General features: G+C 35.2%; 1 protein-coding gene across 1 annotated transcript in view; it reads right to left on the reverse strand.

Annotated features, from left to right (window-relative positions):
* Nucleotides 1–24,438, reverse strand: part of NUDCD1 (NudC domain containing 1) — a 76,193-nt gene that overhangs the window by 35,894 nt on the left and 15,861 nt on the right. Inside the window, exons 3-6 of the mRNA XM_047842285.1 lie at nt 12,076–12,261; nt 8,349–8,529; nt 4,730–4,912; nt 1,111–1,312 (exon numbers count right to left, since the gene is read on the reverse strand). Of these exons, the coding sequence (XP_047698241.1) occupies nt 1,111–1,312; nt 4,730–4,912; nt 8,349–8,529; nt 12,076–12,261 (752 nt within the window). The remainder of the gene's footprint in view (nt 1–1,110; nt 1,313–4,729; nt 4,913–8,348; nt 8,530–12,075; nt 12,262–24,438) is intronic.

Below are 24,438 nucleotides of genomic sequence, written 5' to 3' on the forward strand. Positions count from 1 at the left end.
AATGGTTTTTTTGGAAGAGAAGAAATTCTCAGTTTTGCTGTACTGAAAAGTTCTGTTTGGATAAGTTGACCATATCATCTATTTCTCTTGTGTCCTGAACACACAATTACAAAAAAATGTACACAGCTAACTTACATTAAAAAAATATTCTCTATAATTTTCAAAGAAATATTGACTCCACTTGTAGGAGTCCTCCATATATATTCCTGCACACATGAAATTCTTTTATATACATATGAAAGTTATTCACTGTAGCAAAAGACTGCAGTCAAAATATCCAACAATAAAGGACCATTTTTTAAAAATGACTGTGGGTGACAAAGTAAAATATCATAAATAGCCATAAAGGAGAATAAATCATTATATATACATTATAGAAAGTTCTTCAAGATTGCTATTGAAAGTCAACAAAAGCAAGCTGTAAAACTATGTATAGTTACGTTTTAAAACCTTTTTTGTTCAAAAAACAGACATATATCTGCTTGAATATGCATAAAATACCTGTAGAAGGAAAACTATGAACAGTGGTTATGGGCATGAGGGGAAGGATGGCTGGAGGGTCTGGGCTGGAGGGAGCCTTCACACTGTGTACCCTTTTATGTATATTCAAATTTAAAGAATGGGAATGTATTATCTAGTTGGCAAACTGAAGTCAATAAAAAGAGATTTTTCTCTTAAAAAAATTTTAGAGTATTAATTAAAACAAATAACCATTTTTATCTATTATTACTGTTACTACTGTCATTATTTTTCCAGAGCTGATAATAAAAACTCTACCATAGAATACAAACTATAACTTTACTAGCATTTTTAATCTTAATGATAATCATGTATTTTGATACAGTAATTCCATTTTTAATCTGTCTTAAGAAAGAATCAGCAATACAGACAGACCTACCATAGAATACAAACTATAACTTTACTAGCATTTTTAATCTTAATGATAATCATGTATTTTCATACAGTAATTCCATTTTTATTCTGTCTTAAGCAAGAATCAGCAATACAGACAGACCTATTGTAGTAGTAGTCAACTTTGGTATAACCACTGTAGAAGGGATAAAAAAAAAAAAATTTTTTTTAAATATAAATACAACTCTATCTGTATACCTATTATCTTTAATCATCCATGTACTGCTGTCTTGATCAATAGATGAATAGAGATTTCCTTCCAAAAACCTCTGACCCTTCAGCACAATGTTGATGTGATCAGGCAAAAACTGTACTTGAATGTCCTCCTTAGAACTGCCTTCTGGAAGTTGTACAGTTACTGTCAAATCATCTTCAGTCTGTTGCCAGTAATACAGAGGTTCTATTGGGAAAAGAAAAATACATTATGTAATAAAAAAGTGGAGACCAGAACACACAAAATGAGACACTGGAGCACACAAAAGAACACCTATCTAAAGGAATCTTAGCATAATTGCTAGTGATCTTCTTACAAAACAAAGTAATCATAAACAAACACATACAGATCTTTTGGGGGAATTTTCAGAGTTATAACAACTGCACTTGACATTTCCTCTTCCAGGCTTACCTAATGCTCCAAGACATAAGCACTCATAAAATACTAATGACAGCAATCCTTTATCCCCATTCATTCTCTCCCTGCCTCCCAGTTTCCCCTTTTCTTCCTCCTTTCTCTTCCCTTTACACACACAGCAGATTCCTACTTCAAAGGAGTAACAAATATGTCATAAACCACTGTCTGAAACTTTCACCATTGCTTTGATTTGCCCTAACTCATGTGCCCTAACTCTGTGATACAGAAGACAACTATTATTTGGTGAGATACATACCCACATGAAAATAAAAGATATATATATTTATAAATTCTACTCTGCAACTTTGCACATGAAAGCAATTTCACAGGAAATTCAACGGCTGCCAGTGTATTTTGTCCAAGTTCCCAATAAAAGTATCCTCCCTTCACCTCCTTCTTGATCTCTTTGGCTTCTCTTAGAAAAAGCTTTAAACTCATCATGCTACAGGTTGAAATACCCATAGGATGAAATAAGAAAATAGGGCTTAAATGCAAAAAGAATAAATATTTGCTAAGAAGTAAATAATTATTTGCTTAATGATATCCATAAACATTAATCTGTCCACACACTCATCAGAAAGGAATATAACATAGTGGTTAGTAACTAGTACTCCAGAGTTGACTAGTCCTAGGTCTTGAATCTTGGCTCAACCACTTATTAATCTTGGTATGCAACTTTATCTACTACCTTCTTTTTCCTAATCTGTAAAATAAAATAACAAAATGTGACATTATCTCACAGAACTGTTAAAATTTAAATGAGTTAATGCATATAAAATATTTAATGAGTTAATGCATATAAAATATTCAATATCAATCCTGTTATTACATATATTATAAACTCTCAGTAAATGCGGGTTATTATTCTTTTCTGAGGGGGGTATCATTTTTTTTATTTTTGTGCTGTTTTGTGTAAAAACTTTGTTAAGTACTAGCTATGCTCAAAGATATAATAGTAAGTAAGTATGATGTATCTTCTTAAAGGGTCACTTCTATTTGATGTTAAATAAAATTTAACAAGCATGATACTATAGGAATAAGCATAAAAATGCATAAATTTTCAGGATAAAATTGTTACTTTGGATTAATTTCTAACTTGCATCATATTCCTTTAAGCAGGCTCTTAGATCTTCTCTGTTATCTCTTTAGAAGTACTTTTAGTATAAATTCACTGAGAAAGTTTGAACTACAGCTTAAAAGATTGATAACTATAAGCTCCTTAAGGCAAGTTACCTGTTTTACTCAATTTTCTGTCTACCACAAAAGTTAACAAGGCAGTTTATAAGTAACAATGATTCAATGGGTAACTTCTGCCAGATATGGAAAGGGGAGGAGTCTGCAAAATCACATGAGCTTCTAGTAAAACTTAAAGTCCATGGAAGTAGACTAAATGGAAAGCCAGAATTTTTTAAGCTTCTCTCCACTAAAAGTTATACAAACAACTAAATAATTTTTTCAACTGTTGGTTGCTAAGTGCCTATGTTTTGGAAATTGTTTTAAGTCTTTCTAAGAAAATGCTCTTACTTATATCATTATGACAACACCAAATTGGCAACAGACAATATCAGTCTTCTTGAGGTTTATAGAAAATGAAACCCATATATATTCTCAGATGATTACTTAAAAGAAAGCATGCTATAAATGACAAACTATCCATAATTTTTTAAAAATTACATTTCTCCTTTATAGGTAAAGTATGTTTATTACAAGGTACACAGAAAAATACAAGGGATTTGAGGTTCACACTCAAAGGGAAGGAAAGACGTTAATGGATTCAGAAGGAAATCAAAATATAATGTGAGATGTCAACAAGAAAAACAACACCTGATAGTTATGATTTAAACAGATGTCGTATCCCTCCTACGCTACAATCTGTCTTGGAACCACATAGTTTCAGGTACTAGGCAGAATGTTTCCAGAGATTAGGGCATTCTTTCATTTCCTTTGCAATTGCTCACCAAGAGTTCTAAGGGGCATGTGGTCTAGAGATATGAATAGCTTTTTGGCTAAGCTCTAGAAAAGTTTAACAGTATAATTGAGACAGAGTAGTAGAACTTATTCAGAGAGGGATCTTAGAGATAATCTAACATTAAAACACATCACATGGGAAACCAAGTTGTTAAAAGGCTAAATAAAAGGCCATCAAAGCATAACTCTCTTATTCAAAGGTGCATATCATTTATGAATCTGTGGAAAATATTTTAAAAATATTTATTACATTAATGTTTTCAAATACTTTTCTTTTTTTGTTTGCTTGTTTATTTATTTTTAAGAGAGAGACAGGCATGAGTGGGGGAGGGCAGAAAGAGAGGGAGACACAGTATCTGAAGCACAGAAGTATCTGTCAGCACAGAGCCTGACATGGGGCTCGAACTCACACGCCCTGAGATCATGACCTGAGCCAAAGTCAGATGCCCAACCAACTGAGCCACCCAGGCATCCCTATTTTCAAATACTTTTCAAAGAATTTTTTTCTTTAGAAAGTTCTAAATAAATATAGTGAAACTAATTTTTATTTTATATAATTAACAAAAAGGGACATTCAAAGATTAATATGTATAATTGAAAATATTGCAAAAATCTCAAGTAAAATATACTATTCTCTGGTTGTAAACATCAGGATTATGAATAGAAATGATTACAGGGGGATATTCTCTTGAATGTAAGAGTATTCTTCCTATGTAAATATAAATTTTAAAGACTTTGTTACTGTCCTCATTCTAAAACATTAACTTCATCCGTTTATTCATTTTAACATTGGAAAAACTTAACAATTAGGCCCTCAAGAACTTTTTTTTAAAGCTTAGCACTAAAAATTCAGAACACGTACACTAGTATATACCTATAATCAACACAGTTTAGCTTATTTTAAAAGATTAATATATTCAATACTAATATGGTAGCTTCACAAACACCAATAACAAACATTATTTATTCATTTAATAAGTATTTACTAAACATCTCATAAAGGCGTAATTTTTTAAAAACATTTTTGGTAATTACGAAATTACTGATTAAAACAATTCACACTATTTAGGTAGCACATTTTACAAAAGACAATTCTGAGAAATACAAAGGAAAATTAAGCCTCTATCTAGTCCCGGTAGAACCCATAACCTAACCAGTAAGACAAACCAGACATAAACGTACATAAACACACATGAGCTCTATGAACACTAAAATTACCTTTGATTTTCTCAGACAAGTTGTCATTCTTATTTTCTTCAAGATCTTGACCAACATGTACAAATGTGAAGGACTTGTAGGAGACAATCATCAGACCTTTCCCATCAGGCTCAATAGCGGCATAATGCGGCACTGACTTTCCACGGAGAGTATCACGCTTAATGATTTCATATTTTTTATTGTCTGTAAAAAAAGAAAGTATTTTAGAACAAAAAATTATAAATAAAACACTATATTATAAAATATCCTGAAAATATTTATATATTAATTTTAATTAAAATTAAGTATTTTTTTTAACATTTATTTATTTTTGAGAGAGAAAGAGAGCATAAGCACGGGAGGGGCAGAGGGCAAAGGAGACAGAATCCCAAGCAGGCTCCAGGCTCTAAGATGTCAGCACAGAGCCCAATGCAGGTGGGGCTTGAATTCAGGGACAGGAAGATCATGACCTGGGCCGAAGCTGGACGTTTAACCAAGCGACCCAGGCGCCCCTAAAATTAAGTATTTTAAGTGTACTATTAAAAGGCATGCTATCAAGAGTCTTTTCATAGGGCTAAAAAAGTTTATAACCTAATTTTCTATAAATTCACCCCTACTTTAAAATACCAGCTCTGATGAAATTTGCTCTAGATTGTGCTTTCCAATGTGGTAGCTACTGGCCATAGTGGCTATTTAACGAAAATTAAGTAAAATTTAAAATTCAATTCCTCAGTCACATTAGTCACATTTCAAATGTTCTACAGCCACACATGGGTAGCTGCTACTGTATTAAATGGCACACACATAAAACATGTCCATTTTGCAGAAATTTCCATTGGATACCAGTGCTCTAGACTTTAAAGTGACTGACTTACCTAAATATCAGCTTCTGAATGATCTACCTTTTCCTTTACTACAGCCTTTCTACTTCCCCAGCAGGTACATGATAGGCATCTGCTCAAAAGAGCCACAAACAAAGGATAAAGTAAAGGTATGGTGTGGACTATTTTTCTGCTCATTCTAGCTACTTAAGGGGGTTTCCTTAAAATGAAATGTTTATGGTAGAAATGATTCAGACCTATATGCCTAATGAATCAAGCATAAATAATGATACTTAATTTTTTTTAATTTTTTAAAATATTTATTTATTACTGAGAGACAGAGCATGAGCATGGGAGGGGCAGAGAGAGGGGGAGACACAGAATCTGAAGCAGGCTCCAGGCTCTGAGCTGTCAGCACAGAGCACGACACGGGGCTCAAACTCACAAACCACGAGATCATGACCTGAGCCAAAGTCGGATGCTTAACCAACTGAGCCACCCAGGTGCCCCAATACTTAATTTTTTAAAAAATGTTTATTTAATTAGAGAGAAAGCACGCATGTATACTCATGGGGGAGGGGCAGAGAGAGAGAGGGAGAAAGAATCTCAAGCAGGCTCCCTGCTGACAGCACAGAGACCAATGCAGGTCTCAAACTCATGAACTGTGATATCATGACCTGAGCTGAAATCAAGAGTAGGACAGTTAACCAACTGAGCCACCCAGGTGCCCCAATACTTGATTTTAAGATATAAAATTTAAGATATGAGATATAAAGAAAAGATATAAAATTAACTGTATCATGAAAATTACTGGTAAAATAACTGAATTTATTCTTGAAAACAGGTTTGGTTTTGTGTGTGCCCTTACCTTTACTTACACTGTTACTCTATTAGAGTGAGCTGTACTACTTTAACAAGCTTCACAATAAGTAGTAAAAAATTGTAACCCAATGTCACGTGTTATACATAATGATACAATCTGTTTTAAATATATGTCCTTGTTTTCCTCTAAATCTTCACCTACATTCACCTTCATTTCACACATATTTAAGAAAAGACTTGTAAATTTATGAATGAACTAAAAACTCCTATGCTTCCTGCACAGGTACGTGTAAGGGAAAGAGTCCTACCGGATGCCAAACACCCAGACTTAGATACTACATGGTTTACAGGGTGGCTTTTCCCAACATGTGTGCAACAGAAAATAACATGTGGATTTCAAGTGAACTCCATGGTTAAATGAGCTGGGAAATGCTTGCTCTAATTGTCTTTTTTTTTTTTTACTCAACATTTTTAGAATCTTCAACATGTTTAATGTGAAATAGGGCTATTATATGCCCATATTTTCAATTTAACTACAAAACATTGTTTATCAAATGTTCCACTCAACACAGTTTAGAAAAGCACTGCTGTTATATTCATTGAAAAAGAAAAAGGAAAAGAATAACAATTATATAAATAATACTTAAGGGGGTGAAAAGAATGAAACCTTAAGAAATGACATGAGAGATGCTGGGTAGCTCAACTGGTTAAGCGCCTGCCTTTGGTTCAGGTCATGATCTCATGGTTCAGTTTGAGCCCACATCAGGCTCTCTGCTGTCAGCACCCAGCCTGCTTCAATCCTTTGTCTCCCTCTCTCTCTTCCCCTCAAAGTTTCTCTCTCTCTCTCAAAAACAAACATTAAAAAAAAAAAAAAAAAAAACCACACAGATTCCCCCATGCAGCCAAAAATCTGCATATAACTTTGACTCCCCAAAAACTTAACTACTAATAGCCTACTATTGATTGGAAGATTTACTGATAACAAAAACAGTCAGTTAACATATACTTTGTATACATATTATATACTGTATTTTTAAAAATAAAGTAAGCTAGAATAAAGAAAGGGTTATTCAAGAACTCATAAGGAAGAGAAAATACATTTACAGTAATGTCCTGTATCAAAAAATATCCATGTATACGTGGACCTGAACTCTACAGTTTAAACTACACAATTTAAACCTATTGTTCAAGGGTCAACTGTAATGTAATTTAAGGCCCGTAAGTTATGTAAGTTAATAAAAACTTAGAAAAAGGGCAGAGAGTCATGGAAACAAGCTCCCTTAGTTTTCAACAATAGTAAGAACTAAGCACTGGTGAAGAACAAGTCCACACCATTAAAGGAATCCTAATTAATACAGTGAAAAATAATTTCTAATGTCCAAGTTAGAAGTCTGATAGTTTCAAACAGCCCAAGAGTCAAGACTTTTCTACAATTTATAATTTACATTTAATTATATACGTAATCCTTGTATGTGATACATATACACATTAGAATATATGTGTACAGTCTTGTATATACTGAAATTATACACTTTAAATTCTTTCAAAATTATAAGAATGTCTCCTTTTATACAAAAAGGCATAACTGTGGAAGTTATTGTGTTTTTTTTTTTTTAAACATTTATTCATTTCTGAAAGGCAGAGACAGAGCACGAATGGGGGAAGGGGCAGAGAGAGAGGGAGACACAGAATCAGAAGCAGGCTCCAGGCTCTGAGCTGTCAGGACAGAGCCCGACGCGGGGCTCAAACTCACGGACTGCGAGATCACGACCTGAGCCGAAGTCGGCCGCTTAACCGACTGAGCCACCCAGGCGCCCCGGAAGTTATTGTTTCTATAACAATATATACCTGAGGAGAAATTATCTATAGGAATTCATCCCACTAGATGTGGGGTATTAGAATCACAGCAACAACAGCATTTACAGGAACAGCTTTGCATTTCAAAATCTACTAAATGGCACCAACCCCTGTGGATTCACATTGTAGTTATATTTTACCTTTATTTTTCTTACTGATAGTGACCCACTCCAAAGAAACGTAAAATCCACTTCCTTTCATATCCAATTCTTCTTTCTCTATTCGAAGAAGTAAGGTAGTTATTGAATGTTCTTCAGCGTTCATCAATGAGATACTGTGAATTATGATAAAAGGATTCCCAAGCTCTTCATTAAACATAATCTAAAATAAAAAAAGATTACACACACACACAGAAATGTACATATTACAAACACAGCACAGCGGGAATGCACAAAATTCTGACAATATAACAACTAATTGGATGCTATTTATTACAAGGAGTAGAAAAATGCGAAAAGCCTTTAAATAAAGGTTGCAAGTTCAACTGATATTCTTTGAAAAAGAACTTCTGAAAGACACCTATTTATTTCACAGAGAAAACTGGCCAGTACTCTTGGCTTAAAAACAAGGTAAACAATAAGGCATCTAAACAGCATCAAAAGGAGAAAGAGAACTAGAAGTGACCTCCTAGAAAAGAATTACTAAGTTACAGTGCTCTACAGAAGAGAAGCAGGTCTCCCTCGTCTCTTCTCCTATCTCATATATGATTTATTTTTCCTTTGTTCCTCTTACTTTCTGAATATTGTGCATACTGGTGCACAGGTGTGCGCATGTGCGTGTGTATGTTTTTTTCCTATTGTTTTTGTTTTGGTTTGTTCCTATTTGTTCCTGGAAGTCTGCAAAGGTCAGAGGCAAAGGAATTGGAGAACATATCACTAAAACTCTTATTTCTCTAAAACAAAAGAGCCCATTTACATTTAAAAGTTATAATAAAAAACTTATAATTCAACAAACTATTTAAATATAATATTAAAGTTTCTTTTTAAAGAGCAAGTTTAGGCATCATAGAGACATAAAATCTTAACAAATTCTTTTTTATATCACAAACACATAATCTAAAAGACTACTGTATTTTATTTAAGAGTAAATAACAAATCAAAGATATTTTAAGACTGTCGACTAAGCAAGATTTTCAAATAAATGAGTTGAAGGAAAACATCCAAATGACAAAAATTAGTTTAAAAAAAAAACCTTTTTCTGGGGGGGGGGGGGAATCCTTTTATCTAGAATCTCTTACTATCTGCTCCTAGTTGAAAGCCTTATAAAGAAAAGTGTGCTTTAATGTCAATTTCCCTAAATGTTTGAGCACCTCTTCTCAAATTTTCAAATAGTAGACCTTTGGAATCCATTCTACAGTCTTCCATAAACAGAAAACAGCAGTATCAACCAAAAATACCTCACATACTCAAAACTGAGATGATAAAGCTAGGTTTCAGTTGGTTGACCTTGGGAGACAAAAAGGAAGAAGGAAAAATGGTTGAGTTTTGTCAGGTACAAATAGCTAGTTTATTGCTTCCTCCTCTTCTCTATCTCTCATGTGAGTGAAAGGGGTGGAATGAGACCGCGGAGTCGATGTCTAAACTTTTATAAATGGTTAGGCTGAAGGCTCCTGTCTCCTGAACGAGCCTAGCAACTCAAACGTGGTACTGCTGATACACAGCAACCCATCATACTAGAGGCAATACATCTGTAAAGCAGGCAGTCTTCCTATCTCCCTTTGTTTCTCTTCCTACACTTCAGTCATCACTGCCCTTCCTTGACCCCCGTATGCTCTATTGTGCCCCCTAACCACTCGTACCTTTAGCCTCCTCTGTTACACCAATTTCCCCAAAGTCTCAAAACTCTCCTAAGTTGCTTCTCTTAAAGTGACCAGTACTCCACAGTATCCCTCCCACCTCAGTGAAAGCCCAAGTCCAAACCCTATCCCGTTCCCCCTCTTCCCAGACCCCAGTTAAAACTATTATTCACTGCAAACATCTCAGAGCGTGCTTATTTCATTACACCAATGTATACTAAAGAGGGCATGAAGAAGATTTAAATTTATGATTTAACAAATATTACTAAAAACTAATATGCACCATGGGGATGTACACAGCAGAAACCAAATAAATTATAAACCCATATGAATTTCCTTCTGGCAGAGTATGTGGTGCTATTTTTAAGCTGAAGGTGAGTTCGGTCAGTGTGTCTCTTCCTGATCAAAACCAACAGAATCCACAGCTTGATAATAATAAGTTCTCATTCATATCTCTCCTGCCCATCACTTTCCTTCCAAGTGTTTCAGGTAGCTATGCTATATACCATACTGCCTCAGTAGAAAGAAAGAAAAAAAGAAAGAGAAAGAAAGAAAGAAAGAAAGAAAGAAAGAAAGAAGAAAGGAAGAAAGAAAAGAAAAAGGAAGGAAGGAAGGAAGGAAGGAAGGAAGGAAGGAAGGGGAAAAAAGAAAAAAAAAAATTATCACTGGAGGCCAAAGCAGAAAATGTCACAATGTCCAATTAATATCTGAATCTGCCACTACAAAGGCCTGCAAAGGTCCCCTCTAAACAGGGTATCGTTGTTCTGGTTATTTATCATGTTTTTTGTTTAGTTTTTTGAATTACTACAATTTGGTAGTATACCATTTAATATAACTTAGGAAGGTAAGCCATTTGGTTCTAAGGCCTTCTTGGTTTTTCTCAAATAATTAAAGCCTGATCTTTGTAGGTATCTGATCTGATAAAAGTATTTTATAAGATATAAATATATTTATTAAGTTCATGTTTGTTTACCTGGAACTAAAGGCCACCTGTTGAGATTTAGACAGAAGTATCACAATATACTTATTAGTATAACTCTGTGTCATTCTTTCCCACCTTCAAAAACTGTGGCTCTGGAGAAATTAATTCCTTACTTACTAAAATCCTAATTTGCCCCTTAGATTTAAAAATGTTACATTGTTGGGGCACCTGGGTGGCTCGGTCGGTTAAGTGTCCAGCTTCGACTCAGGTCATGATTTCACGGTTCGTGAGTTCGAGCCCTATGTTGGGCTCTGTGCTGACAGCTCAGAGCCTGAAGCCTGCTTCAGACTCATGCTCTGTCTCACTAACTCTCAAAAAGTAATTTTTAAAAATATTACATTGCTTTAAGAAAACTGAAATAGGGGCACCTAGGTGGCTCAGTAGGCTGAGCGTCTTGACTTCAGCTCAGGTCATGATCTCATAGTTCATGAGTCTGAGCCTGCCTGCTTCAGATCCTCTGTCCCCCCCTCTCTCTGCCCCTACCCCACTGGTGTGGGCATGCACGTGCAGACTCTCAAAAATAAACAAACAAAAGAAAAGAAAGGAAAACTGAAATAAAAATAGTATCTTAGAGACTGGCACATTACTATATGCATATTACAGTGTATTTTTCTAAATGGGGAATACTCTGGTCAACTCACTGACCGATGGCAACTTACCAGACAGCAAACAGAGTGGTTATGCAGAAGTGTGCTGGGCTTATAAAGATATCAGCCAATATAACATGAGTAAAGGAGAAAAGATATTCCAATGTAATTTTTGGCTAACTCTTCTTCAAGAAGGAGGCAATTCCAATGCTTAGGGTACTGCTTTACACACATATAAAGCACTCAACATGCGATGAAAATATGAATGCAATTCTTGACAACTTGCAACGACCCCTGATCAAACCAGAAATGGTTAGCCTATCAGTTGTGTAAAAGGTACATACTATATAATTAAAAATTTCCAGAACGTGATATATTATAAAAACAAAGAGGTCACATATAAGCTATGCCCAGAAAGTGTTATTTCAAAATCACTAAGGTCTATATTATATATACTTTCCAGACTTTGCATAAGTCTTAAAAATATATAACAAAAACCGCACCTCCCATTTCTCAGAAGCACTATTTCCACGTTCACCTGTACCAATGAGATACAATCGTCCAGTTCCATCTGACAAGGTAACCCAGGTAGAAGATGTGAAATGGATAGATGCACAAAGGCGATTGTCGTATGTTGTCAAATCTGTGGGAAGTCGAAACACCTCTCGTGGTTTTCCTAAAGCAGTATCCTAAAAAGAAGCCCAACATTATTAATGAATCCTTCCTCCCCCTTCATCCGTATACACAGAAGAAATATTTGCAGTGTAGTGGTTAGTCTCTTAAGAGAAGGTGCCTAGAGGATGAGCTATACCAGCGACTCTCTTCTAACTAATAAAATATGACTGAAGTGACGGTATGTGACTTCTCAAACTTGGTCATAGTTTCTATCACATCTTCTATCTTGCTCTCTTGGACCCACATGGAGAGGGCATAAAGGCTCCTGACAATAACCAGCACAGAGTGAGCTGTTTTGGGAGTATATCCTTCAGCCCTAGTTGAGCCTTGAGATCACTGCTCTCCAGGCTGACATCTTGGCTTACAATGTCATAAGAAACCTTCACAGGAACCACCCAGCTACACCACTCTGATTTCTGACCTACAGAAACTGAGTGAGATGACAAATGTTTTTTATTTCAAGTCACTACATGTTGAAGTAAGATACTACACAGCAACAGACAACTAATACATTGTAGTAATCCGGTCTTCATTCTTCTTTTTTAATTAAGTTTATTTATTTATTTTTGAGAGAGAGAGTTAAGTGCAGGGTGGAAAGAGAGGGAGACAGAGAATCCCAAGCAGGCTCCACACTATCAGTGCAGAGCTCCAGGTGGGGTTCAAACTCAGGAACCATGATTATGACCTGAGCTGAAATCAAGAATCAGACTGAGCACCCAGGTGTCCCTCCCTCTTCATTCTTAAGTTTAGAGTTAACGATCAGTATTTTTAACTGGAAATACTACATCATGTTCTAAATGCCTCCCTAGACATCAGCCTAGACGTTTAGACTATTAACAACTTAGGTTATTGTTAACACATTTTTACTGTTATCTATATCCTTACCATTTAAAGCTGTAAGATGGCTCCATCATTAAAATGTTTTACAAGAAAATATATAAAAAGGTCTATATTTCTGGGGCACCTAAGTGGCTCAGCTGGTTAAGCATCCAACTCTTGACTTTGGTTCTGGTCGTGATATCTGAGTTTGTGAGTTCAGGCCCTGCATGGGGCTCTGCACTGACAGCGCAGACCCTCCCTGGGATTCTCTCTCTCTCTCTCTCTCTCTCTCTGCCCCTCCCTTGCTGGCACTCTCTCTCTCTCCCTCTCTCTAAAAATAAGTAAATAAACTTAAAAAAAACCCAAAAGGTCTACACTTCAGGAAACAGACTTCACCTTATACATCAAAATGTACTCAGCTCAATAATTTGTTGGTGGTGGTGGTGGTATAGCTTTAGTTTTCAGTTAACAGATTTTCCTACAGGCCCAAAATAATTCTTGATTCACGTATTTCATTTTCTGTTCCTATAATTACTTAGATCTGTGTATATGTTAACAAAATTTAAGTAAACCATACAAAATGTTGTTACTAGCCACAAGTTTTGTAGTGACCCACTGTCTTTTTCTAAAGCATCCAGTTTAGTTTTCTTTGAAATGGCACCTTCCCTTCTTTTTGTATTCATATTTTACTGATTTTCACAATACTGATTAAATAATGAAAATACAATGACAAGCACAGCCGGCAGAAGGATTTTAGAATGACCAAATCTGAGTATTAGTGATGTAAAACTTCACTAGCAGAAACAGAATTGTTATTAGCATAGAAGTACTGAGTGGCCTACTAGCAGTAAACATTAAGCTTACTTTGGGCTTCAATCAGTATATTAAATAGAAGAAATAGAGAATACCAGTTACTCCAGTCACTCAGTTAAATGGAGTCAATAAAGAGATATTTTACTGCAGGTTGATGCCTACGTAGGCATTTAGAACATCATGTGGTATTTCCATTTAGTGAGAAAACAATGGAGTGGTCAACAAATACTAGAGATTTTCTGGAAAAAAATTACTCTCTCCCTGACAGCATGCACAAATTCCACATTCCAGACAGATTAAAAATATAAATGTTTTAAAGAGAAAGTAAAGTAACTTTGTTAGAAGATTAATCATATTTTAATCTCAGGGTGGAGAAAGTCTTCCTGTGAAAAATAACAGACATGTAGGAGACAGGGAGAAAAATACTTGCCACAAAAATAACACAGGACTAGTATTGAGAGCATATAAAGAGCCTTAACAACTCAACCAGAAATACATTATCACTCAAAATGTTTAACTGGAAAAAGAATATGAGTAGGAAAACTAAGGTTAAAAAAAATTAAGCAGAAAAAAAATCACCTAATACAAGCCCAATCCTATAATCCTTTCTAACATCCTCTTACTGAAACACTATGTGGTTCTCCATGGTGTGGATTCTCTTCTATTGTAAAACGTCATAAATACAACGTGTTCAACTACAGATGAGTACCTGGCATCTCTGTCTGGAAAGCACTGGTGAAGGAATGGCTAATTGTAAAATTCCATCCTTTGGAATACCAAACAACTGTTAAATACACTGAAGTGGATTTAAAAAGATCTCCAAAATAGTAACTGGAAAAAAAAGATGCAGAATATATACAGTAAGAATCCATGTATGTTTAAGCAACTAAATGTTGTGGTATGACAGCACAGAAAAAGGTGTATACAGACACACGCTAGTCTGTTAGAAAGGAAAAAAAAGATCTTGACACAGAGCTTAAGCCTGTTGAATCACTATTCCTCACTTCATACAGAATCACGAAGGTTGTTTTAAACCACTTTCTTTTATTTTTTTTTAATGCTTATTTATTTTTGAAAAAGAGAGAGAAAATGAGGGGGGAAGGGGCAGAGAGAGAGGGGAAAAGAGGATCCAAAGCAGGCTCCAGGCTGACAGGACAGAGCCCAACGCAGGGCTTGAACTCATGAAAAGCAAGATCGTGACCAGAGCAGAAGTCAGACGCTTAACCAACTGAACCCCCCAAACCAATTTCTTTTAAATGTAAGGTTACACATAACTGAGATTGCTGGAAGTCTAATTACCAGATAAATGATTTCATATCCAATATAATGACTAAGACATTCAAATATATAAATATAAAGCTAAAATAAATTAAAATACAAAAGAAAACACAGTATCTCTCTTACATAAGTTAAATGATAGTTTAAGTGAAAGCAATCTGAATGTTCCTAATTTTTGAAATCTAAGTCTCAAAGGGTACATCTAATTTTATTTTTTATTTATTTATTTTTTTAAATTTTTTTTTAATTTTTTTTTCAACGTTTATTTATTTTTGGGACAGAGAGAAACAGAGCATGAACGGGCGAGGGGCAGAGAGAGAGAGGGAGACACAGAAACGGAAACAGGCTCCAGGCTCTGAGCCATCAGCCCAGAGCCTGACGTGGGGCTCAAACTCACGGACCGCGAGATCGTGACCTGGCTGAAGTCGGACGCTTAACCGACTACGCCACCCAGGCGCCCCTAATTTTAAATGGACTGTATGCAATAAAAATATTTTCTTCTGTAAATCTTAGAGTATTAAATTATTTCTGAATAACTTCCATTGACAGTTTTACACAGTGTCCTCATAATAATGCTTTATGATACTGGCATCTATAATGTCTTAGTCCCACCCAGTCATTTTCTTCTTCCAGACCAAAAAAAAAAAAAAAAAAAAGGTTTATTTAACTATATTCAAACCTATTGAAAATAATTCTGCAGTAACATTTCATAGCTGAATTGCAGAAGAATTAAAATTTCATTGATGAATGGAACATTTACTGAATGACTACATGTACAAGTGTTATATTAAATAAGTGCTTTGACTTTTTGCCATCTCACTTAACTATTACAAAATCTTATGAAATTGAAATCATTATGCACACTTTAAGAGAAAAAGAGCTCTGTTCAAAAAGATTAAATAATTTGCCTAGAATTCCACTGGTAAGAAAATGGCAGGGCTAAGATTCAAATCCTGGTTGACCCCAGTCCAAAAATTGTCTCTCCTGTATTCCACACGTTCTTGAGAAGAAACCACTATCCAAGTTTTTCTAAACAAATGATACCTCAGATCTCACTGCAATTTCTGGAATACTCCCCTCCCCCTGCAAGAACAAAGCAAAACAAAACAAAAAACAAACAAAACATTATGAATGCAACTACCATATTCAGTTTTTCTTCAGGCTAACACATTATATAAAAATTTTAATTAAATTCCTGGGTAAATAAAATGTAATACAAAAATTATAAGGTCAATATAGTGTATATAAATGACACAGTAAATCATATATGAACTGTATTTAAGAAATGGATGTATTTAAGAAAAACATCTCTAAACAGGACTTTGAGGGCCTCTTAGTTAACAGCTAAGAAGATGAGGTTTGAATTGACGAGGCATTTTTCTAATACACATACGTTTACAGAAAGCACTACCCAAGTTCAAGGCAAAATGGTCAAGCAAAATTAAGCAAGGAAACCATTTACTAGTATTATTACACACTGGCATTTAAAATTTTGCCCTTTTATAAGGAAGTGATCTTTTCTGGAGAAAGGCTTTCATCACTAATAACTGTTAAGCTTATTTGAAAGAAAAACAAAACATCCTTTTTCCTTTTCCCTTTCTCTTTTTTATGCTAAAGCTTAAAAAAATGATGTTTCATTAAGTGGAATTTGAACGAATAATGTCTCTATATAACATAAAACTTTTAATAATTCATGAAGAACATATAGTTCAACCTTACCCCTCCCTTTTTATTTTTGTCTTTAACCGGGTAAATAAGTGGCTCCCTATTAATAAATGCAATTGTAGAAAATAAGGTAAGATGCAGGTTTAGAGATGCTAATCTGGAGATACTGGCAGGCAGCTAGACTAACAAGCAGTTAAGGCAGGCATGTCATTAAGTCCATGACAAAGCCTCACAAATGCTGGTTTCATATGGAATCCACTAACTCTCCTCCCATTCTAAGTGCAATTTAAAGACGCACTATGAGATGGCACACTTCTTTAGGATAAACAAAGTAGTTTTTCAGATAAATGGAAACATAAAGACTGAATGAATTCTCTAAATATTAAGAAACAAAACACATTATTTTAAAAGAGGTCCTAATACCTAACAAAATGACAACATAAGAATTAAATTTTAAGAACTTTTTTTTTTTTTTGCTTTCTTAAAGGCATTTTCTACTTCTTAAAAGCACTCTTCCACCCAAGTGGCATTTCTATAAAATTGAGGACTGTAAACACACAAATCACACTGACTTGGAAGTAGAACGCCTCTATAAACCTGTGTGCTGGGAACTGCTGCCATCTGCTGACTCCTGACAACATCTCAAGGTCAGACACGTGGATTTCCTTTTTTGGGCTCTTATAGCCTTCTCTTTGACCACAATAGTGTTTAGCGCAGATTTAACAAAGGGGAGGTGGGAGTTATTTATAAACCAGCCACAGCAAAAGAACCTCTCAGGGTTTTGTGCATGTGTGCCTTTGACTCAAAAAAACAAAACAAAACAAAACAAAAAACAACAACAGAAACAAAAACACAAAAATCAGACAGAAAAATGGGTATCAGAATAACTTTTCTGCTTAAAAAAAAAAAAAAAAAAGCCAATATGTAGCCAGTGGCTAACACTCTCCACCTTTCTCCAACACATAACTTCAAACAGCAAGTTAATTTCTTGCTACTGATCCGAAAAATAAGCACGGTATTCTTCTACACCACAGTTGCAGAGTTTTTCAAAACTTGGTCACTGATGGGGCTCCTAGGTGGCTCAGTTGGTTAACCATCTGACTTCAGCCTAGGTCATGATCTCTCCATTCCCGAGTTCGAGTCCTGTGTCGGGCTCTAGGCTGACAGCTCAGAGCCTGGAGCCTGTTTCGGATTCTGTGTATCCCTCTTTTTCTGCCCTCCACTACTCACGCTCTGTCTCTCTCTCTCAAAAGTAAATAAACATTTAAAAAAAATGTGGTCACTGGACCACAGTCATTTAACATACCTGATAAAATGCAGATTCTCAGACCATGACCAACCTGACATACTGAATCAGAATCTTTAAGAACCATAAACTTAAATTAGCCTTTCTTTTTATCAATTACTCCAAGTGATTCTGATGTGCATTACATACAGTTTGAAAACCAAAGACAAAAGCGTCTGAACTAAGCAAAAAAACTAAAACAATCCCAGACATGGGTCTTTAAAAATAAAATAATAAAAATATCCTTCTAAAGTTTGATTAAGGAAAAAGAAAGAACAGAGAAAGGAAAAACAGAAGATAATCTTAAGAGCATAAACATGCAAATTTATAGCAACAAATCTGAAAACTTAAAAAGAAATGAATGATCTTCTCTAACAAAAAAATATATTACAAAATTACCCGGAAAACAGAGTTTGACTAAACCAATTACCATAGAATAAATTGGATAGGTAACTGGAAGACTAACACTGAAAAGGACAAAGGGATAGGAGACAGGTCCAAAAAGGATCTTTCTTTAACATATAAGGAACAGATCATTCCAATCTTAAATTGTTCTAGCTCCAGAAAGCTCTCCTTTAGGCCAGCAAAACTTTAATGAAATTCTGACATATATCACCAAAAAAAAAATTAAAGAAACCACTATAATTTGTGAAAGTACAAATATTTGAAAAATAAAATATCAGAAAATAAAAGCCAATATTGTATGAAAAGAATATATTCTTACCAAAAAAGGTTTATCCCAGGAAATTAAGCAATTTAATAAATGTATCAATTTAATTCACTACATTGATAATTAATGAAAAGCATATAATCATTAACAGTAAGTGGGTGCTGAAAAGCATTTGATAAAATACAGCAGAACAGAAACCGAAGGAAGCAACTTTAAAAAAATGAAGGGGCACATGGGTGGCTCAATCGGTGAAGTGTCCGACTTTGGCTCAGGTCATGATCTCATAGTTTGTGGATTCAAGCCCCACATAGGGCTCTGTGCTGACAGCTCAGAGCCTGGAGCTGCTTCAGATTCTATGTCTCCCTCTCTCTCTGCCCCACCCCCATTCATGCTCTGTTTCTCTCTGTCTCTCAAAAATAAATGTGTTAAATAAACAAACATTTAAAAAAATAAAATAAAAAAATAAAGGCTATTTATCAAAACCAACAGTATTTTCTTAAGTGAATTTAAAAGCCATTATAATTAAAATCAAGAGCTAAACAAGGATACCTGCAACCCCCATTATTATTCAACACATTGTTTCAGAGGTTCTATCTTGTAACAGCAATAAGACAAAAATGGAATAGCAGGGGAATGTTATTTCCATGTTCAAAAACATTACAAAAAAGAGAGATAAAACTGTTTCTTGTTGCTGACGATATAACTGTACCTTTGGAAAACCTAAATGGGAGTAAGTAAAAATTACTAAATTATCAAATGAGGTGGCTGTTATTTCAATGTTTATACAATAAGCATCTAAAAAAATAGCAAAACTTTATTAACAATGGGCTGAAACCTCAAAATTCTTAAGAATAAATTTAATAAAATGAGCATAAAGTCAAAGGAAAACTATAAAACTCTTACTTAAGGACATAAAAGCATACCTAAATAAATGGAAAGACATACCATGTTCTGGGGTGGAAAAAAAAAATCATAAAAATACCATTTCTCTCCAAAACAATATAAATTCCCACTGCAGGAAAAAACTGGAGATTTCTCTAGTTTTAACTAGACTGACTCTGGCCACCAGGCCCAGCTAAACATAGGGGTAAAGAACTCTACTGAAAGAAAAGAGGGGAATGAGTTAGATCCCCACATATTAAAAGATGGTACCACAAACTTTTTCCTTTTGCTTGCATCTCAGAAAACAGGATCATGCCTTATACCCCTCAGACAAGAACCTAGAGGACTCCTCTCTGGGGACAACTCTCCAGCCCAGGAGATAAACCTGCAAAAACCAAAATTTGGAGCCAGGAATCCTCAAACATAGTGTCACCTCACCAGCTGAAAAAAAAAAAGGTATATGGTAAGTCTTTTCCATACAAGATCTAATACATTACAAGATCTAGTAAATTAATATTAGAGTGTGTATTATACACCTTTTCTTTTTTTTTTTTAATGTTTATTTATTTTTGAGAGAGAGAGAGAGAGAGAGAGAGAGCAGAGGAGGGGAAGAGAGAGAGGGAGACCGAATCTGGAGCAGACTCCAGGCTCTGAGCTGTCAGCACAAAGACTAATGCGGGACTCAAACTCACAAACTGTGAGATCATGACCTGAGCCGAAGTCAGACACTTGACCCACTGAGCCACCCAGGCACTCCTATTATACTGAATAATTCAAGGACCTTAGCTAAACAGAGAATGCATATGAAGTGCTCAAAGAGTTCAAGGATGAGATGATAAATGAGAACTATGAAAGAAAGCAACTTGAGGAAACTTTCAAGCCCTGTGTTCTAAATTATGATACCTTATTGCTTGTCAATAAAAATTAAAAAAAAAAAAACTTCCTAATTTTATCAGGAAGCTAAACAAACTTAAATATACATTATACATATGGAAAGGTGTATACTTTTTTGAACAAAAGAGATTGTTATTTCAATGTCAAGTTCAAACTGGGGAAGCAAGAGAAAGAAATTCAGTTGACCCTTGGACAATGAAGGTTTGAGCTGCAACAGTTCACTTATAAGTGAATTTTTTACAATTCAGTACTGTAAACCTATTTTTTCTCTTATGATTTTCTCAGTAACATTTTCTTTTCTCTAGCTTACTTTATTGTAGGAATACAGTATACAATACATACAACATATAAAATATGTGTTAATCAAGGGGCGCCTGGGTGGCTCAGTCGGTTAAGCGGCTGACTTCGGCTCAGGTCACGATCTCGCGGTCCATGAGTTCGAGCCCCGCATCGGGCTCTGTGCTGACAGCTCAGAGCCTGGAGCCTGTTTCGGATTCTGTGTCTCCCTCTCTCTCTGACCCTCCCCTGTTCATGCTCTGTCTCCCTCTGTCTCAAAAATAAATAAACGTTAAAAAAAAAAAAATTTAAAAAAAAGTGTTAATCAAGATTTCTGGTCAACAGTATGCTATTAGTTAAGTTTTGGGGGAGTCAAAACTAGTACTTTTCTATTGCACAGTGGAGGAGGGGTTTAATGCTCAGATTCCCAGTGTTGTTCAGGGTCAACTGTAGTTCATATTCTGCTGTGAATTAATAAACTGGAAGAGACTATTTTGTATGATGCAGAATTCCCAGTGCCTATGACAATGTGTAACATATAGGCGGTATTCAATAAATATGTTGAAGATTGAGTGAATAGTACAAATCAGACTATGTGACTGAATTAGGCTCTGGAAGTCAATATTCTTAGGGAATTTACAGATATTAGATTTGTCTTCCTAAAAAAACAAAACACAACAGAATCTAAAAAATATAAAAGCCCTTAAAGTTAAAAGACACAATAAAATACAAATTATGCATATGTACAGTATGGACATGTATAATCATGTATAGGTAATACACTGCACATGTATGTCAGACATTTGGCTCATATGTACAGACTATCCTAGTACATAGTGTATATAGAGTGTGTATGTATACAGTGTTTTTAATGAGCCTATAAGTAGAGAAACTAAACTAAATAAGGAATTGTAACTAGTTATTCTAATATGTCCACAGAAGCTAGCAAATAGGTCAGGAAAAGGGATTAAAGACATAATGGTCTTTGTCCAGATTCCATGTCAAATAAGCACTCTTATTAAAATTACAGTATTTGAGGGGTGCCTGGTGGCTCAGTTGGTTGAGTATCCAACTTCTGCTCAGGTCATGATCTCACAGTTCCTGGGTTTGAGTCCCGCATTGGGCTCTGTGCTGACAGCTCAGAGCCTGGAGCCTACTTTGGATTCTCTCTCTCTCTCTCTCTCTCTCTCTCACTCTCACTCTCACTCTCACTCTCACTCTGCTCCTCCCCCACTTGTGCGCATGTGCGCTTTCTCTCAAAAGTAAATAAACACCAAAAAAAATTTTTTTAATAAAATTTTTTTAATTTACAGTATTTGATTTCCTTTGAAAACTTTCCAATGGGAGAAGAAAACTATATTGACCAGTCCACACTGCTTATAGTATTTCAAATGCTACCATTAAACTTTCTTTCCACATTTCCCATCAATCTTGTGATTTAAATTGGAAATTAGTATCCCAAATCACAACTATCAACAAGTAAACTGATAAAACCAAGCTTCTGGCCCAAAACTGTGACCCTACCATATCCTCTTCCAACCAAGCACAGTACAAAAATGAATCAAAGAATCAATTTTCTTTTTAATATTTCTCTTGGCTTCACACATGACTGTTCCTCCCTCCCTTCACACCCTGGCTTCTGCTCACCTTGCCATCCTCATCTCCAACCAAAGCCTGCATACATACTATTTTGGTCCTTCCATACATACACTGTGTTTTAGCAAACCAATCTAGAGTGCCTGTAGTGCACACATGTGCCTGTGGAAGTTTGCTGAATGTGCCTTTTAAGTCATGTGCAGACACAGCTGCCTCAATCTGCATGGCAAATTAACTGATCCTTCAAAATTCTGTTAAAGTGACAACTCCTCTGAAACTTCTTGGAACACTTCATCTCTCAACATTTATCATTTCCTCCTCTGTACTAGGTCTGCATCTTATCCCTACTTCCACTGTTACATGTTATCAATTTATTTGTGTATGTGGCTACTAAGCATAATAGCATTCAATAAATGTTTGCTGAGGAATATATATAAAGTATATATTTGTAATATATAATATTCATACGTATAATAAAAATATATAACTAAGTATATATAATATAGAAGTAAATATTTATTATTCAGTAAAGTTATTTATCTCAATAAACCAAAGACTCATACCTGAACCCAGAGAAGAAATAAGAAGAGGAAGATCCTATCAAGAATGAAAAGACAACTACAAAGGATAAGAACAAGCTTTAAACAGTTATTGTTATTTCAACAAACATACTGACCAAATCTTCTGCTGGATGGCAGGATTATAGAAAAATAAGAAAAACCCAGGGCCTAGACCAAGGGTTGGCAAACTATAGTCAATAGTTTGGAATTGAGCTTGGAATGCAGTCACATTCACTCATTTACATATCGTTTAACGCTGTTTTCACACTACCACACCAAAACCGAGCAGTTGTGACATAAGACTGTCTAACCTACAAACTGTACAATATTTATTATTTGGCCCTATGCAGAAAAAGTCTTGCAAACCTCTGGCCTAGAAGGAATTAAAAGTCCACACAGATCTGAGAGCCAATGGTTTGAATATTCCCAGAGGAGCAAAGTGAGGATGTCAGGGAAAGCTTAATAGAAGAGATGGTTTGCTAGGTCTTAAGTAAAGACCGGGAAGCAACCTGGCAAGAACTAAGAAAAAATGTTCCAGGTAGAGTTAATCACATGAAAAATGAGCAGAGGACAACAGGATACAGGGCATGTCTCAGTAACTGCAAGAGTTGGTATTGCTAGAGACTAGTGTACAAAATGGCAAAACACAAGGTTGGAGAGAAGAGCACAATAAACTGTATATACCAATGAGGAGTTTGTATTTTAAAAATAGATCACTTTGTGTTTACACTTGCTAAAAAAAATAAAAAACAGACATACAGAAAAAACAAACTACCTCTGGAAGGACACACCGGAGACTAATAAAAAGAATTTACAAGAAAACACAAATAAATGGAAAGATATTCCATTCTCATGGATTGGAAGAATCAATGTTAAAATGTCTATACTACCCAAAGCAATCTACAGATTCAATGCAATCCCAATTAAAACTCCAATGGCATTTTTCACAGAAATACAACAATCCTCAAATTTGTATGGAACTACAAAAGACCTCAAAAAGCTAAAGCAATCTTGAGAAAGAAGGAACAAAGCTGGAGGCATCATGCTTCCTGATTTCAAAATACTTTACAAAGCTACAATCATCAAAACAGTATGGAAGTGGAGGTCAATGAGACAGAACAGAGTCCAGAAATAAAATCACACATATATGATCAATTAATTTACAATGAAAGAGCCAAGAGTATACAACAGTGAAAAGACAGCCTTTTCAATAAATGGTCTTCAAAAAACCGGACAGCCACATGCAAGAGTGAAACTGGACCCCTATATCATACACAAAAATAAACTGGATTAAAGACTTGAATGTAACCTGAAGCCATAAAACTCCCAAAAGAAAACATAAGTGGTAAACTCCTTGACATTGGTCTTAGCAATGATTTTTTGAATCTGACACCAAAAGCAAAGGCAACAAAAACAAAAATAAATGAGTGGAACTACATCAAACTAAACAGCT

Source organism: Prionailurus viverrinus, chromosome F2, assembly GCF_022837055.1.
Source record: "Prionailurus viverrinus isolate Anna chromosome F2, UM_Priviv_1.0, whole genome shotgun sequence".
NCBI classification, from domain to species: domain Eukaryota; kingdom Metazoa; phylum Chordata; class Mammalia; order Carnivora; family Felidae; genus Prionailurus; species Prionailurus viverrinus.